Here is a 17,179-nt window from a genome sequence, read left to right on the forward strand (position 1 = left end):
ATCAACGAGTAGAAACTCGAAGGGTATAAAGAGATACAAAGATATCCATGGATTATATACATCACGTGACAAGGAAAAAAAAAATATCCGTTGTAGTAAACATTATGGGCTCGGGTGTCAAAGATAATGATCTATCGATTAACTTAGGTATATCTCATGTTTATTGGGGGTGGAGAAACACATCAACTATTGAGGACCCGTAGGTGTGGCAGGAATAAATGGGATTAATTCGTCCCTACCAGTGGTGATCGAGCTCTTTTGCCCCAGTGGTTTAACAAAAACCAAATCAGAAATTAAAAACAAAAATTGCAAGATATGAATTCACTGAAAGATCTATCAAAACATCAGGGATCCCGTATCTAACCCACTCTTCGAATGGAGCCCTTTTATCTTGCTGCTAGGGTACGCCAATAAGTTCGACAATCCGTACATAAGAAGATCGTATTCCAGAAACCAGGGGCCAAGAGTACATATACAGCACATGAAGTCGTGGCAGCAAGTCCTCAACCAACGCCGATAGATTTGTATAGATTCACATAGCCCTATACCCCCATCGGAAAAGATGGCCCGTCTAGAGAATGAGTTGTAACAAAAAGAAAGGTAAAATATGGAGGGGAACGTATTCCAGCCGGTAACTCCAGAGCCTATCCCATCATGCCTTTTAAGCCCATCGTGCTGCTTCTCGTTCAAGCTCGACTCGTGTCGCTCTGGCTTGGTCGCTTTCCTCATCCTCATATTTGTAACTGAGGTGTCTCCCGCCTAATGTCCTCCCCTGACGGCTCTCACGGTGTCGGCTCTTTCTACCGTGGCGATCCGCATTCATCGCATCTCGTCGTTGTTGTTCTTTTAGGAGACGTTCTTTATCTCGTACCTCGCGCTCTAGGGTATGTGGATCTTTCACTTGGACTCGCGGTTCCCGATGTTCGGCAGATTTCTTCTCGCGATCCATAGCACTAATTTCTTCTGGCTCACAACGCTTAACGCGACGGGAGTGTCGGCGATAATGATCTGGATCTTCTGGGGATGCAGACCGATCACGACGAGACCGCTTGCGGTCGCGTTCGTGGTCCCTGTCACGATCCTTCTCTTTTTCGCGATTTGGCCCCCGTCCACGAGCTCTTTCCTTATCTTTATCCTTAACCTTATTTCTGTCTCTGTCTCTCTCCCTATCCCTATCCCTGTCCCGGTCCCTGTCCCGGTTCCGGTCCCGATGTCGGCTGGATTTATCTCGGGTCGTAGAACCATTGGCTCTCTCTTTGGTGGAGTGATGTTCACTGCCTGGGACTACAAGTTCGCGTTTTTCACCTAACCCAGATAGTTTTACACTGGTATCAACCACACTGGCTTCGCTAGTGTTCCGGTCATAGTCACGATGTTTGGGGCTCGAACTTCGACTGCGGTGGCGGCGTGAACGATGGGATGGAGAAGGTTTATGTTCGTTCTTTCGCTCCATACCACGCCTACTTCGATATTCCACTCGCTTTCGAGGATCTGATGAAACCGACCGAGATCGCGAATCCTTATTAACCCGACAATTGGACCCCTGGTCATCGTTTTCTTGCCGAGATTTTCGTCGCTGCTTTCGATTCTCTTCCCTGCCTTGGTCACTGCCGGAGACGCTGGGCGAAGGGGATTGATGCCGATGCCGGCGATGGTGACGGTGCGGGTGACGAGACGGAGATCTTGAGATGGACATATATCGAGATACGGGTTGTTCCAGTGATGGAGACGGCGAGCGACTGGAAGTTTAATGTTAGAATTTACTTTATATTTGAGGGCAAGTGGTAGCAAGTGGATGGAAAAAATTAATTCATTACCTTTTTACTTCCTTATCCCGCTTTAGGGTAGGGCTGCTTGCAGTATGACGACCGGAGAACCCTCTGCCGTTGCGGACGCTGACATTTGCCAACCCTTCCCTCATAGCTCTTGGAGCAGCTGGTGCTCCAACAACACCCATCCCCCGAGGTTCTGTCGACGTTGCGTTGTTATGAGAAGCAGGCAATAACGTTGGAGACGGGTGTACCATTTCATTCGAATGGATGAGATCATGATTTCGGTTTTCCTCTGACACATTTATATACACTTCGCTTGTCTGGCCACTACCTGGATCTGAGTTGTCATTAGTCCCTCGTTGTGTTACAGCACCTACCTGCACGGTTGTCCCAGATTCGGTGGCTCGATTGACAGGAAGTTCATTATATGTAGGCGCATTAGAATCGTGAGGCTCCACAGCAGCCAAGACTGATTCGTTGGTTGCCGCATTCTTGGGCGAGATTGCCGCGTGCTCGTCCGTTGCTTGGTTCTGCCTAAGTTCATCCTCCCCACCTGGACATAAGTCATCATTAAACTTTTTAACATGATCCAAGTTTGGGGTAATTGCGGGAGATACAAGATCCAGTTGGTGGAGGGAATGCGAGGTCATATGGGGTTGGAAGGAGGAAGCTTGGTTAGCAGATAATGGGTAACTACCATGGGCTGCAGACATAAAACCGCCCCGTCCACGGCCACTAGGGAGAAATCCGCGGCCTCTGCCACGGCCACGGCCGTAACTAAGACCAAATTGGCTGTGGAAGTCATTGTTAGGATAGTGCTGTTGCTGATGCATGTGAGGATAATTTGCGTAATTCTGGGACATATTATATCCACGATATCCACCAGGACTAGGGCCAAATTCAGCAACCATGCGGTTGGCAAATGGATTTGCATTGAATTTATCTGGACCTCCATTCCACACATTGCTCTGACCATCCCATGCGCCATACATTCCCTGCCCTGCGTTGAAATTCATTCCAGTATTCATGCCATCATTCATGCCATTGATATTGAGCCCATATCCGCCAAACATACCATGACTCGACGCCATCGGATCCAGTCCCATCCCAGCCATCCCAGGAGGTCCTAAAAACAGTGTTAGCGACTGGTGGAAATTGGAAACGAAAGTAAAGTGAAGCATACCAATGCCATTTTGGAATGGCATCACCCCGTTTAGTTGAACACCGCCGGGCAATGTTTGCATCATTTGGCCATGATTCGACGACCCTTGCCAACTGGTCTGAGATAAACCTCCCATCCCATTCATACCATATCCCTGTCCATTGACATAAGCATCCGAACCTCGCGAGAGAGTTGGAACTCCGAGCAGTTGTCTGGAAGTGAGGTCGCCTGTGCCGTTGCTGGAGTCAGCATCTGGTTGCCAAGGGGCTGATGTTCCCGGCGGGACAAGGTTTGCATTGTCATTAAACAGGCTGTTAGCGGTTCCGAGGGTGGAATTTCCAGGCTTTAGTAAGGTATTATTAGTGAGGCTGTAATTCACGTTCCCTAAAAAGGAAATATCCCTGACTAACCACTGCTTCAACTTGTGTATTCCTAGTGTTGTTGATAGCGTCATCCGCGGTTGCGGTTGGCAATGTCGAGGCGCTGATGTTATCCATTGCTTCCATGCTGGCAGCAGAATGGTTTGGATGATTTGCATCGTCGACAGTAACGGAAGCGCCATTGGGTTCTGAAGCATCACCCACGTGGTCTAAGGCCGTAGAGGAGGGAGGGAAGGAGTTTGAGTTCACATGGACAGCCGGTTCGTTGGGTTCGGGTTCAGTAGCAGGACGAGGAGCTGGCGGGCGATCTTTCTCTCTTTTTTTTTCTTCGGTTCGCAAAAATGCCTTTAGAGTTGTTCTCAGGGCTTTATTTGGTTTGCATAGGTCGGAAGAGAGAGGCGTATGTGCACAGACTGGACAACATTCCGGGAGGGAGCCTTGGCCTATGTAAAGTAAATCAGGCACGAGAACGAAAAATACATGATTCCAGAGTTAGGGGGTATTTACAGTTCTCGCATATAGCCTGTTCGCAGCACGGAAGACGGAAGGCATTTATCGCAAGTTTATTGCAAATAGCACAGCGCAGTTTGAAAGGGATTTCATCTTGAGCAAGAGAACTGAAGGGAATGTTAGTGCTCAGTTTGATTCATACAACAGTGGAGCGCAATTCAATGCCACCTACTTTGCAATTTCCATAAGGCCCGACGCCAGATCGAGAGTCGCCATGTTCAGAGATATGAGACAATAGGTCTACAGCCGAGCAACGACTAGGGAGTGGGCTGGGTGAGGATCAAGATGGAGAGCTGAGGGGAACCAGATACGTGCTGGGAACCATTCTGAAGCCAAACGGACAAGGCGCGCAACAAAGGCAGCACCTGAGGTCAGGGGAATCGGGGCAACCGATCGTGATTCTAAGGTTGCTGTTGGGGAGCTGGCTGTTGGAGCTTCAATCGGTGATCAAGTTGGTCGTTTATCGCAAGCCCTTGAGAAAATTCCTGAATCTGACTCGGATTAAATAGCGGTCCGGCGCCGATTTTTCCTTGCTCTGGACGAGCGTGACTGCACAGATACAACGACCTTCTTTAACTGATAACGAGCAGTTTAGCTCTCTCTAGTTTATCGGCTTGAGAGAGTGCCTCATCTAATGTAGTAAATTAACCCCCAATTTGTACTCGATATTAATGTACTGGGTTAGTTGCTAAGGTTCTCAGAAACAATGCTCTATGTTTGTGTATTTCTGTATTCATTTCTTACTGGCTCAAAGCTAAAACAAAACAAGAAGAAGTACTAGATGATACCGCCGCGACCACGAAAAGAGTTAAATAAAAAGGCCAGGGCCGCCCTCAACTCTCAGAGCAGAAACAGCAAAATACATTCCACTCGAGACCACCACTGGTTGTGACAATAAGCTTTGCTCTTTGACAGCTATTGCCACGCATCTTACACCTGGTTATCAATATCCGTCACGTGTTCGTTTTAGATGAGTGGTGATAATAACATACTTCATATCTGTTCATCCTGCTTCACCACCGAACAGCGCACCCTGTTGTTGGCCCCGGACGGGCAGGTTTGTGCCTGCAGTCAATGCCGAGCAAGACTGGACTATTATCTTGGTTCCTACATCCATCTCTTCACCTCTACTCTATCTGGTAGGCGAGTGCGACTAAGCCCGCATCCCGCTATCTCAAAAAGCTTGTTTGGCCCACGCACAATACCGCAACATAATATAGCTGCCAGGTAAGGTGTTTCTCAAATGCTCTCCCCATTATTTTTTCTCTCTCTTTCTGCGTCCCGTCATCCCTGTCTTCTGAGCCCTGTGCATTTCCGCACCCACACCGCGCTCGAGAATGCAATCGACTGTCTGGAAAACTTCTCCCTCCATGGAGTCAGACCACGTTTTCATCACACAACATGGACACATACTGATGTGACTTTATATCCAACCGTGCTGACACCTCTGGCCCCAGCGATGACAGACCAAGATAACTCGTACAGACCCCGATCCCCAGACTTTTCTGGCTTTACCGGGTCCCTCCAGCTTCCCCCAAGTCCCTACGGACAGACCCCTTACCCCCTTAACAGTCCTCTAGCCCACAGAGCCTCGTACGACGCGTCGCCTTTCTTCAATCCACAGGCGCCTCAGCCCCAGCCGCAATTCCAACGGGCAGCCCAACAATACATCCCCCAACCCCTCGATACAAACTACTCCCCGCATATCATGCCCCCACAAACTAGATCGCGGGCCGCTGCGGAGCAACCACCCATGGACTGGCATGCATCGCCTGAGTCCCCACCAGCACCAGAGAACCATTCAAACAATACGAGGAGGACCGCGCCTTCACAGTTTTCTGGAGGAATCGAGGTCAGAACGAAGTTTCCAGTCGCGAGGATCAAGCGTATTATGCAGGCCGACGAAGATGTTGGTAAAGTTGCCCAAGTCACTCCAATTGCTGTTTGTATGTGTCCTATCCAGCCTCTCTTCTGCCTCCTCCCTCCCCCCTCATGTTGACACAGCCGACGTTAATTTTGAAATTATAGCCAAAGCGCTCGAGTTATTCATGATTTCCCTCGTCACGAAAGCAGCGAAAGAAGCGAGGCACCGATCTTCCAAGCGAGTGACCGCAGCCCATCTCAAAGAAGCCATTAGCAAGGACGAGGTTCTTGATTTTCTTGCGGACATTATTTCCAAAGTCCCTGATCACAGTTCTGGCGGAAAGAAGGATGATGATGGGAGTGATCAAAATGACGGACGCAGGAGAAAAGCCGGGGGACGTCGAAAGAAAGAAGACCAGGATGATTTCTAGCATGACATTAATTGTTCTTAACTCTACCCCTGCTACTATGTACTCTCCGTATTCTTCCTTTGTCTCCACTCTAATCTTTTCCTTTCCTGTGCCTTGGGTGTAGCATTATTAGGGAAACGGGGTGTTCATTGGGTCTAGGGTATTTTTCTCTTTGGTTAGCTGGGGCCATAGGTTGTGATCCTGTTTTTTGTGGTTTGTAACAGAGTACGCGTCACTTTATGTGTCTAGGTATCTGGTGATTAGCAGCCTCCTTGGGGAATGAACCATGGGAGTATATTATCAGTTTGTTTTGCTTGTTTGTCCCTATTGACTTTTTTATTCTTTGTTTTTTATAAAATTTTTATTGATTTATTTACTCTATGTTGGTGCCTAGATTGACACCTCTCTGAGTCTGCCCTGATGTTCTGCTCATCATGTGACCATTGCATTGGTGTTGTATTAGCATGTCGGCAGCTGAGGCATATATGTGCGGTGCGCTAGTCCGTGATAGGCAGCCTAGGGCCAACAAGTTATAAGCGTTGATTAGTAATATAGACTGAGGAGAGTTATAAAAGATGTTTAGTGTGTGTACATTTTAGTGAGGGAGTTGAGGATTGAGCAAATGGTTTATTTTTCAGACCCACTTTTATTAAACCATGTTCAACTGTAACCCGATAGTTGGGGCCGACATTTTAAAAGCCATCTGTTACCTCCTTAGTTCTAGCTGGTTATCTGATTCTGTGCAAAAGTGTCTTGGATGAGGTCCCTGCCTGATATTCTTGCAGAAGAACATGCTCTCGATTCTGAAACCATGGACTTTGTAGGTTCCTGATCATGAATTCTCACTCGTTACTGAAACCCTTAGCATCTCACATGCCTACTAACTAATTCGCGTGTTCAACAGTGGTCTCGCCTGATTGGGGGTTCTGGTCTCTCGTCATCAAAGGGCCTTCGGGGCAACTCTGCTGCTGAGCGTCTAGCAACATTTACATCTGCATGCAATACTCTAGATGTAAGACGATACCTATCCCTTTCACCCGCCGCTTCCAAAGTAGAAGCTACGTTATATAAATATTTTTTCTGAGAACGGAAATTCCATAGAGGATTTGAGGGCTGAAGCACTGACACTGGGGCGCAAATAACCCTTTTGTTTTAGCAAATTTGGCGGACAGGTCCGAATGATTCCGGCGATGCTTCTATTCCTCAGGCCCGAAGCTGCCTCGATCGTCTTAATTCAGTCCTTAATGACGAATCCCGCGGCCCTGCACCCCATCCGTGTCATGCCTTCGCTGCCACGTCGCAAGTATATTTGACTGTCACAAAACTCGCATTGTTCTCGTGTGATCCTGGGGTCATCTCAAAATCTGCGGTCCTTTTCAATACATTAATTGATGCTGAAGTTGATGGCATCGTTGATAGTCGGATATTCGCCAGGGCGCTAGTCGACCTGGTTTGCAAAGCGGGCTCTGCTGGCGAGGAAGGGGAAGGGAGGCTGGTGGAGCTGCTCTTCGGAGTTGCAAACAATATTAGATTACGCCCTGCTATTCTTCCTGCATGGTTTTATCCGAAAGACCACGGTAATCGGAAACCCGAACTGGTGGAGGCCGGAAATGAGTTTGCTGGTGCAACGCGAAAGGATGATTTCCCGCTCTTCTATCTCTTAATTGACTATGTTCATCATGAAGGTAGATCGGGTGATTTCGCCCGTACCGGCCTACTCTATATCATTGAGACAGCATCGCGATCAAAAGAGCTTGATCGATGGCTAATTGAAAGTGACCTTGCAACATTAATGGCTACGGGTCTCGGGGCGCTTTATAGCCAATTGAACAGGTCCGTATCCATATCTTGCTTATCACATCGCTGAATACTTGCTTATACGATAATTAATAGAAAGCTTACTTTCTCGAATACTGGCAAGAATATGCCCCTTATTGTCGCGTTGTCTGACTACGCACCAGCGGAAACGGCATCTCGCCCCAAGCTCGGGGCACATATGGATGCATTTCTTTCTTACTTGCTTTTCTGGCAGGATACTATTGATCATTGTAAATCTGTGGAAGTGAACGACACACTGCTAGATCATTTTCAGGTCTTGTTTCTTCAACAACTTCTGTATGCCTGACCCTGGGACAGAGCTATCGGCCATTTGTCGTCAGCTGATAGTGATATAGTTATCCGTCTCTTTTGGAGTCATCGGACGTTGATGGCGGCTCTACTTCCGCCGTTATAACTTACCTTTGCCGCATCTTGGAATCCATCGACCAGCCAGATCTAGTCCACCGAATTTTGCATTTCCTACTGGCCTCATCCAAGGCGGGCGAACCTGCTATCAAGATTCCCAAGAGCGAGTTGCGAATGTCTCTCAGCCGTCGCAAGTCTATTGATCTCCTGGCTTCGTTCGCGGAAGCTGCAGCAAAACCATCACCAGAACTTTTTAACTTGGTCGACCTCTTGTTGATAAGTATTAGATCGAACAACCCTTCGACAGTGGTAGCTACCCTCCAGCTCATGACTGTGATATTTCAACGGCACCATATATTTTCAAGCTCTCTGATCAAAACACTTCAGAACCCTGAAACCGTGTGCATCATGCCCATTGGCATGCTTCATGCAGAATTACAGCACCTAATTGGCTTAGCAAAATCAGTTCTCGAAGATCCCTATTTAGATCAATCATATGAAAATTATCTACTTGACGCGTCTGCGCTGTTAGACTTACGTAACCAGATCATAGATCCAGCCGGAGGCCAAGCTATTGATGCCAACCTGAAACCCTCGTTGCTTCTACAGTCTTATGATGATTTATTACGGGGAATGGTTTCTAGGATGGAGTGCTTTTTCACGAATAGCGTCGTCATGAATCTAGCCCTGACGGAGGCTATTACAGGTTTGGCGTCTTCGAATTCCATATCCTTGGTTGGTTGGCTCCTTGTTGGTTCTCAGGATTGCAACTATGACATTGCAAATCGGAATTTCGCTGGTTCAAACCAGGATCAAGCAGGCAAAACCAACCTATCCCAGAACCACCCATCTTTTCCTCCGCCATTGATATCTCACACAATCCAAAAGCTTGTACACAGAGTCGAACAATGGCGATTAGAAATATCTGATTTTGATATCCTGGTCGCAGCCCACAGACATTTACTTCATTCCAGCGATGGAAACGGCCCTGACGACGCTTTAACGTTTAAAACTTCCGAATCCTACTTGAGACCATCAACTGGGCGGCAAGGACAAGACCCGGTCAAGGTTGGTCATCACAATGATTCGTCATGGGATCGCGGAATGTCACTTGCTGAGCGAACGGATTCTTTGTCGTCGTGCTCTTTTTCAAATTCTGGTTCGAGATCAGTTGTTAATTCCTCTTCCTGTGAAACCTCTCAAAAGCGAATGCTTTCTGGGCTAGACCCAACAGCTCGCCCGTCGATAGCATCGGACGATCTTCGAAAACGACTTGCGACCCTAATCAAGATAGATTTATCTAACGTTTCGTCTAGCTATGGAACTTCCGAAACAGACAGCCCTATTTCCTTGCCCGATCATCCAGGTGATAGATCAGGATGGGAATCTGCGAGGTCTCCATCTGATACCGTTACGCTTGGACACGTCCTTACCAACACTATCATCCTGTATGAGTTTATTCTGGAGTTGGCTGCTCTTATCCAAGTTAGAGCATCCCTGTTCCATGAAGTCAAGTTCTAATTCGAGCGTTAGCTCCTGACTTGTTCATTATTGGATCTCGCGACCAGTAGTCAAGTCATCGCACTGGGGAACTGAATCAATTATGTCCCGCGCTTGAGCGGTCTGATAGGTATTGTGCATCGGGTACACGTTAGGGATCGTTTACCATCCGTACCTGTTTCTTAAACTCACAGGTTGTCCAAGGATAGTAGCTCAATATCTGCTTATCGTGATGCGTGCTTGGCAACCTTTTCCGGATGAGATCCTGTTTTATCCCTTAGCTGCCGACACGTTGTGAATGGACATGTTTTATGGCCTCATACCTCCACTGCGATTGTATTCACCGATTATACATGTACATATATACAAATATGATCTCACCTGAGGGCGAGCATATTTTATCAATTCAGTAAGGGTGTGATACTGCAATTCTGTAATAAAATGAATGTTAAAGTTGTTGCAAATGCTTTTATCAGAAGTCAGTTCTATTATATACACAGTTTATTTTTATTCATTATATTAAATAGAGATAGTCAATTTGTCAGTGCACTTTAAGCTTCTATATATCAACTATTAAGAATTAATTAAAAATTATTAATAGTTTATTATTCAGAGACTGATATATGTATGTATAAATTTAACATCTCAGAGAAGGCACAGACAGCATCTGTGTTTCAGAGGTCTTTTAAAAAACATGAGAACATACTACACTGAATAGATTTCTATATACAAAAAAAGAAAACAGAATTTAGATAACAATTCTTGAAAAAACTCAGTTTAAATTAACTAGTCACTCATAGCTGATTCAATATATGATTATTTACAATAGAGTTATAATATGATTTCTCTTGAAAGATCACCGCTGCTGTGTCTGAAAGACTAATAAAAAAGATATAAAGAGATTGAACTTATTATTTATCAGAGAGCTATATACTTTTTTAATGAAAAAAGAAAAAAATCAAAAAGAGTGAAACAGAGAAAAGAAATAAAAAAAATATGAAAGAAAAGAAAAATATATTGAAAAATGTTAAACATTTCTGCAATCAAGAAAAAACAAATGAGAGATAGAGAGAGATGAATAAAAAAAAAAATCACACTCAAATTACTACTGTTCAATTATATAATTCATATTCATATCAAAAATGCATTTTTCTGAGAGAATGCTGAGAAAAAAAAGAGGAGAGAGAGAGAGGAGAAAATGCAGCAGAAAAATGATGCTGAAAGATTTCAGTACTGAGAATAAAAAAATAAATTAAATAAATGAAATACATTAATTAAATTAATCATATTGATTGAATTAATTATATTGATTGAATTGATTATACTGATTGAATCAATCATATTCATTGAATCAAATGTATTAATTGAATTTATTTCATTGATTGAATTAATTATATAATTGTGTTATTTATCTGAGCTGTGTCTTTATTTATTTCATTTTATACAATATCATATATAGAACTATGTGCACTTCAACAGCTCTACAAAGTCTGTGAAATTGAGAGATTTTAATTATTATTATTATTATTATTATTATTATTATTCAATTATAGATGTATTCAGTCAATAATTATAACATCTATCTGAAATACTTCAGAATTATTAAAATCAAGAATAATCTAATATATAAAAGCAATTTGAAACATGCAATATCAGAATTTTAACTCAGAATCAAACAACTATTTAAACTGTTCAATCAAAGAAAATATAATCACAAAAATGTCAAGGAGTCAACATAACTCACTTTAAAAAACAAATGAAACAAATATTATAAAAGACAGCATCATTAAAACACAGAAGAAATCAATCACTTGCAAGAATTATAACATTAATAAAATAAATCAAACTTTTCAACAACAAATCAAAACTACTCATAATCAAAAATTAATTCAATTCAAAGTTCTTTATACCCTAGTGCGCCGTCCGACGCGCCCCCGTCCGATTTTCTCCGTCCCTGATTGGCCGCCCGTGCGTGCTCCCGCTCCCGCCTCCGCGTGCCCGCAGTGGCCCGGTCGCGGTCGAGCTCCCTCTTCCCTTCCCTTCTGCGGCAGCCAGCCACCCCATTACTTCAAACTTTGCATGTAGGCCGTAGTGGATATGGAATACAACATATCCAAATTAAAAGCGATAATTCCGCCGGGAAGGGGTTAAATTGTGGTGTCAAAGTCAATGAGTTGAGGTGCGATGTTTGATGGGGTAAGCCACCAACCCAACCAGACCCAACTATATATATATATTTTCACCCAGGCAACAGAGCGGTGCAAAGCGGTGCAAGATCAACAAAGTAAATAAAAATAGCAAAACATATAAGAAAACTGAAAGGCTTCATCCTGGAGTGATTTTAACCACAGAAAAACAAACATTCACACCAGATCAGATCTGTCAAGTTTCACACAAAGACACTGAATGAAGGAAATATATATATATTCAATGCACAAGACAGACCCAACATCGACATGGAACATCGATTATTTATCCACTGTGAATCATACCTCATTATCATATGCCGCCGGTGCAAGCACGCTGTGTGGCCAACAGAGATTGAACGGCATCTGAAAGGCAAGGCCCATCAGCTAAAGCATGCGGTGGTTCAGCAGATAAAGGAGAACATTGAACAGTGGGACAATGTGGCTCGAGATACTACACAGTTAACACTGCCCACATACTACACAGTTAACACTGCCCACAATACTGAATGAACCAATCCCGGAACTACCCATTCAAGATGGCTACAGGTGCCAGCGGGATCCCCAGTGTCAGTATGTGGCAGGGAACATGAACACCATGCGCAAGCACTGGCAGAACAAGCACAGCTGGTCGCCATATCCCAGCCGTGGCCGTACAGCGCCACAAAAGCGTACGGCAGCACAGGATGAGGTGGACAGATCATGCCAGAAGGTGCAGTTCCAGCAGGTATTTGCATCGCGCAAGGGCTCCCACTACATACAGATCCAGACTAAGGAGACTACTGAGCACACCGGCACGCCAGACCAGAACAGAGCCAGCCATGTCATTGATGAGCTGGAGCGGTTTTACCGGGAACAGCAACGGCAGACCAGCAATGTCATCCAGGCCGGGGAGCACGATGAAGCCAACCCATGGCTGCGGCGGACCAGATGGCCGGTGTACTTGACCAACATCGCACCCAATGATCTGGTCAACTGCGTGCAGCGGCCCGACGATGACACCACGTGCCCAGATGAACTGGCCGCGAGGGCCATCTGGGAGGCCATGGGGCAGGTTGCCCGTACCAGCCAGCGAGTCATCACACGGCTGGGCCACTTCGTCCGCATCGAGGCCATCCGCACAGAGCGACACCAGACCCGGCACACCCCGTTGCAGGCATACATGGATGAGGAGAGCATCGCCGAGCACGTGAGGCCATGGCAGCAGATGTTGATGTTTTTCGCCCGAACGCAGGTCGAGCATGAATGGACGAGCGCACAGTACCGGTTCACACCACGGCAGCGCAAGACATGGAGGGTATTATGGCAGGTAGCCACCACAGAGGGAGCCGACCAGCGACACTCCATCAGCCCAGACCCCATGGATGAGCAGATGACTGAGGAAGAAGAAGAGGAGGAGGTGGTGGTGGAGGAGGAGGAGGAGGAGAAGAGACAGAGAGATACCCAGTCAGAAGAAGAAGATAAGTTCAAATTAACCAAGATTCAGATGGCATGTTTGGATTTTTGCATTGAGCTGCTGAACCAGTGGGTTCAGATAGAGGATTATGAGTGCGCGCTGATAGACACGTTGGCGGTGCTGGGACGGGGGGAGTATGGATGGCGCGACGCGGAGAGCTACCCACCAATATTGTCACGGATCATCAAGGTGGCACGGTTCATGGTGGTGCACAAGGCGCTGCGACTGGACGCCAATGCATCCGACATGCTGGCCAGGAACCAAGCAAGCCAGATGGTGGGAGAGTGGGCCGTGGTGAGCCCCATGGAGGAGGCGGATTACACGTTCACAGCAATCAGAATGAAGGGTAATCAGTGAAGACATCAGAGGCATCCCATCAACAATCAGACAGACATTCCACAAACAGAATGTCCATCAAGGCCGGTTCATCATCACACATCAGCAGCGAGGGCAGAGGGCATTGATGGATGAGGAGGTTTTAGTGGAAGAGGCGCAGAGGTGGAAGGATCAGTGTTTGATATGTGCAAATTGCAAGCGGGAGGGAGTTTGACCATGAGCTGTACCAGTGTCCCCACGAGGAGAGCCAGGAGGCAAAGAGATGGATGATGACAGTGCGGAGCAAGATCAAATACACACAGTATTCCGGGTGCTTCCGATGCGGGATGCCGCAGTCCATATGCAACAGCTGGAAGACACAGAGGCAGTGTCCGTACAGGGGATTTTTGATCCCGACAGTGGCAATGATGATGTATGGGTGTCACAGCAGCTGAGGGAGTTCAATGTGAATGCAGATGATCAGGAGGCGGTGATTGAATTTTTGAGACAGAAGGTTGAGGGGCAGGGCATCGAGCACAACCAGCTGATGGAGATGTTTTGTTGGCTGCGAGGGATATATCAGGAGGCAGAGAGGGGGAAGATCGAGTCAGAGGGTACAGGGGTCAAGTGATATCACGGGTGAGAGGCACCACAGGGGGATGAAAGACGTATATATATATAAAGGCAGGTGAAGCCAGAGACAGAGGGTAAAGGGATATAACATCGAGAGAAAGTAGATCAGTTAGGGTGATCAGTTTCAAACAGTATCATCCCATATGATAATGGGTCAGGGTCAGGGTTACAATGAGTGAGGGTAGAGGCTGGGGGGGAGGATGAGGTGGTCAGAGTCAGGGTTAGGGTTGACAAAGAGTGAGGCTAGAGACAGGGGTGGGCAGTGAGGTCAGGATAGGCGGTTAAATTAGACGCAAACCCGTTAACCCATTGAAAGTCAAACCCGTTGGACGTCGAACCCGTTGGACGAGGAAGTCGAACACGCTGGACCCAACCCGTTGGACGTCAAACCCGTCCCAGGAGCGCATTAACCCAAACCCGTTGGATGAACCCATCAACCCGTTGGACGTCGAACACGTTGGATGAGGAAGTCGAACACGCTGGACCCAAACCCGTTGGACGTCGAACCCGTTGGATGAGGAAGTCGAACACGCTGGACCCAACCCGTTGGACGTCAAACCCGTTGGGAGTTGAACACGCTGGACCAAACCCGTTGGACGTCAAACCCGTTGGACGTCGAACCCGTTGGACGTCGAACCCGTCCCAGGAGCGCATTAACCCGTTGGAAGTCGAACACGCTGGACCCAACCCGTTGGACGTCGAACCGGTTGGATGAGGAAGTCGAACACGCTGGACCAAACCCGTTGGACGTCAAACCCGTCCCAGGAGCGCATTAACCCGTTGGGAGTTGAACACGCTGGACCCAACCCGTTGGACGTCAAACCCGTCCCAGGAGCGCATTAACCCGTTGGACCCGAACCCGTTGGATGAACCCATCAACCCGTTGGACGTCGAACCGGTTGGATGAGGAAGTCGAACACGCTGGACCCAACCCGTTGGACGTCAAACCCGTCCCAAGAGCGCATTAACCCGTTGGGAGTGGAACACGCTGGACCCAAACCCGTTGGACGTCAAACCCGTCCAAGGAGCGCATTAACCCATTGGACCCGAACCCGTTGGATGAACCCATCAACCCGTTGGACGTCGAACCCGTTGGACCCAAGCCGTAGTCGTCAAAACCCGTTGACCGTCAAACGCGTCCCTAGAAGAGCATTAACCTGTTGGACGTCAAACCCGTGCCCAAGAAGGGCATTGACCGCGGTTGGAAGTCGAACACGCTGGATCCCACCCCGTTGCACGTCAAACCCCGTCACACGGAGCGCAGTAGCCCATAGGACGCGAACGCTATCCAACAGGTGGGGGTGGAATGGACGTCCATTCCATTCAGGGTTAGAAAACCGACCAATCAGAGCAGGGCAGATTGGACGTACATTCCATTTGGTTTCAGACGTTGAACGTCAAATCAACCACGGAGTCAATTGACTTCAAACTTTGCATGTAGGCCGTAGTGGATATGAAATACAACATATCCAAATCAAAAGCGATAATTCCGCCGGGAAGGGGTTACATTGTGGTGTCAAAGTCAATGAGTTGAGGTGCGATGTTTGATGGGGTAAGCCATCAACCCAACCAGACCCAACTAAATATCTATATTTTCACCCAGGCAACGGAGCGGCGCAAAGCGGTGCAAGATCAACAAAGTAAATAAAAATAGCAAAATATATAAAAAAACTGAAAGGATTCATTCTGGAGTGATTTTAAACAGAGAAAAACAAACATTAGTCGAACACGCTGGACCCTAAGCCGTTGGACGTCAAACCCGTCCAACCAGGAGTCAGAGATGGAGAGCCAGCAGGGTGAAACCCACATCAGATCCAACAGCACATGCAGTCCCAGAATGGCCAGAAGTGTGAGCAAGAGCACAGACAACAACATAAATGAAAGCATCACCAAGAATGAGGCTTCAACTATCCCCTCGTCCGTAGGTTTGTGCAAAATTAGCGTGGTTTCATTAGTGTATATTATACGAGATCTCATTGAATAATCAGTGTATTTTTGAGTATTCATTGGTATTAGGGTTATATATAAACCCTAATTAAGGATCCGCGTTAATAGATATTAGGATATACTATGAAATTCCGCCCAACATTGAGTTTTCAAACATAAAAGGGTATTTTGACACTCTGAAACAGTCAGAACTTGATCTCCCTATCTTTTTATATTTCTGCTGGCCAATCTTTCATTTATATTGACACCAGGCACAAACACGCTGCTTTGGAAGAGAAATCCGTTGATGATTTAGATTAGAATTTGATCATTCCCTTGATAGATTATCATGAATCCTAGATGTGAATTCAAAGAGTTCCTGGTAAAGCTTCTCATGAAAGCTTATATGAGAAGAAAGATCCTTCACTGAAATCCTCTGCTGCTTCATATATAGATATTGAAGCCGGTATGCATTAATAGCTGCGGAATCAATAAGTCAGTAGAGAATAGAAAGCCAGGTGTGATAGATGACTCTATGACTAGTATATGCTGCTCAGTATTGATTTGCTAGATGTACCCCATTCATATGATGATTATAATCACCTATAATCAATGGGATTTTCAGCTTCTTTTGTGATTGACCTTTAAAGACTTTTCTAACAATATTGACATTGATTGAGAGTTCCCCTGAGCCTTTACAAGTACATTCAATAACTGCGTCCAATGAATGAATCGTAGTTAGTGCCAATACCATATTATTATCTTGCCAGGCAAGACAGAGAACATTCTCTTTTTAAGGTGACATGCAGAGTATTTCAGAGTATGGAATTTGAATGAGGTGACGAAGCTCATCTAGTGCTGCTGGAACCTGGTTTGAATGAG

At 46.3% G+C, this 17,179-nt stretch overlaps 5 protein-coding genes across 5 annotated transcripts; 4 read left to right on the forward strand and 1 right to left on the reverse strand.

Annotated features, from left to right (window-relative positions):
- Positions 1-661: 661 nt before the first annotated feature.
- HCAG_04017 (predicted protein) lies at positions 662-4,040 on the reverse strand (the record flags this gene model as incomplete). Its single annotated transcript, XM_001541869.1, has 6 exons — positions 662-1,739; positions 1,818-2,898; positions 2,956-3,277; positions 3,345-3,757; positions 3,822-3,931; positions 3,997-4,040. The coding sequence occupies 6 exons, from the start codon at positions 4,038-4,040 to the stop codon at positions 662-664; spliced, it is 3,048 nt and encodes a 1,015-aa protein (XP_001541919.1).
- Positions 4,041-5,283: 1,243 nt separating this feature from the next.
- Positions 5,284-6,118, forward strand: HCAG_04018 (conserved hypothetical protein; the record flags this gene model as incomplete). Its single annotated transcript, XM_001541870.1, has 2 exons — positions 5,284-5,770; positions 5,853-6,118. 2 exons carry the CDS (start codon positions 5,284-5,286, stop codon positions 6,116-6,118), a joined length of 753 nt encoding a protein of 250 aa, XP_001541920.1.
- Positions 6,119-6,908: 790 nt separating this feature from the next.
- HCAG_04019 (predicted protein) lies at positions 6,909-9,802 on the forward strand (the record flags this gene model as incomplete). Its single annotated transcript, XM_001541871.1, has 6 exons — positions 6,909-6,917; positions 7,002-7,109; positions 7,254-7,930; positions 7,991-8,212; positions 8,272-9,349; positions 9,488-9,802. 6 exons carry the CDS (start codon positions 6,909-6,911, stop codon positions 9,800-9,802), a joined length of 2,409 nt encoding a protein of 802 aa, XP_001541921.1.
- A 2,704-nt stretch (positions 9,803-12,506) lies between these two features.
- Positions 12,507-13,780, forward strand: HCAG_04020 (predicted protein; the record flags this gene model as incomplete). The annotated part of the gene is made up of 2 exons (XM_001541872.1): positions 12,507-12,516; positions 12,552-13,780. The coding sequence occupies 2 exons, from the start codon at positions 12,507-12,509 to the stop codon at positions 13,778-13,780; spliced, it is 1,239 nt and encodes a 412-aa protein (XP_001541922.1).
- Positions 13,781-14,078: 298 nt separating this feature from the next.
- Positions 14,079-14,369, forward strand: HCAG_04021 (predicted protein; the record flags this gene model as incomplete). Its single annotated transcript, XM_001541873.1, has 1 exon — positions 14,079-14,369. One exon carries the CDS (start codon positions 14,079-14,081, stop codon positions 14,367-14,369), a length of 291 nt encoding a protein of 96 aa, XP_001541923.1.
- Between the last annotated feature and the right edge of the window lie 2,810 nt (positions 14,370-17,179).

The sequence above is a fragment of the Histoplasma capsulatum genome, genomic scaffold (assembly GCF_000149585.1).
Source record: "Histoplasma capsulatum NAm1 scaffold_3 genomic scaffold, whole genome shotgun sequence".
NCBI lineage: Eukaryota > Fungi > Ascomycota > Eurotiomycetes > Onygenales > Ajellomycetaceae > Histoplasma > Histoplasma mississippiense.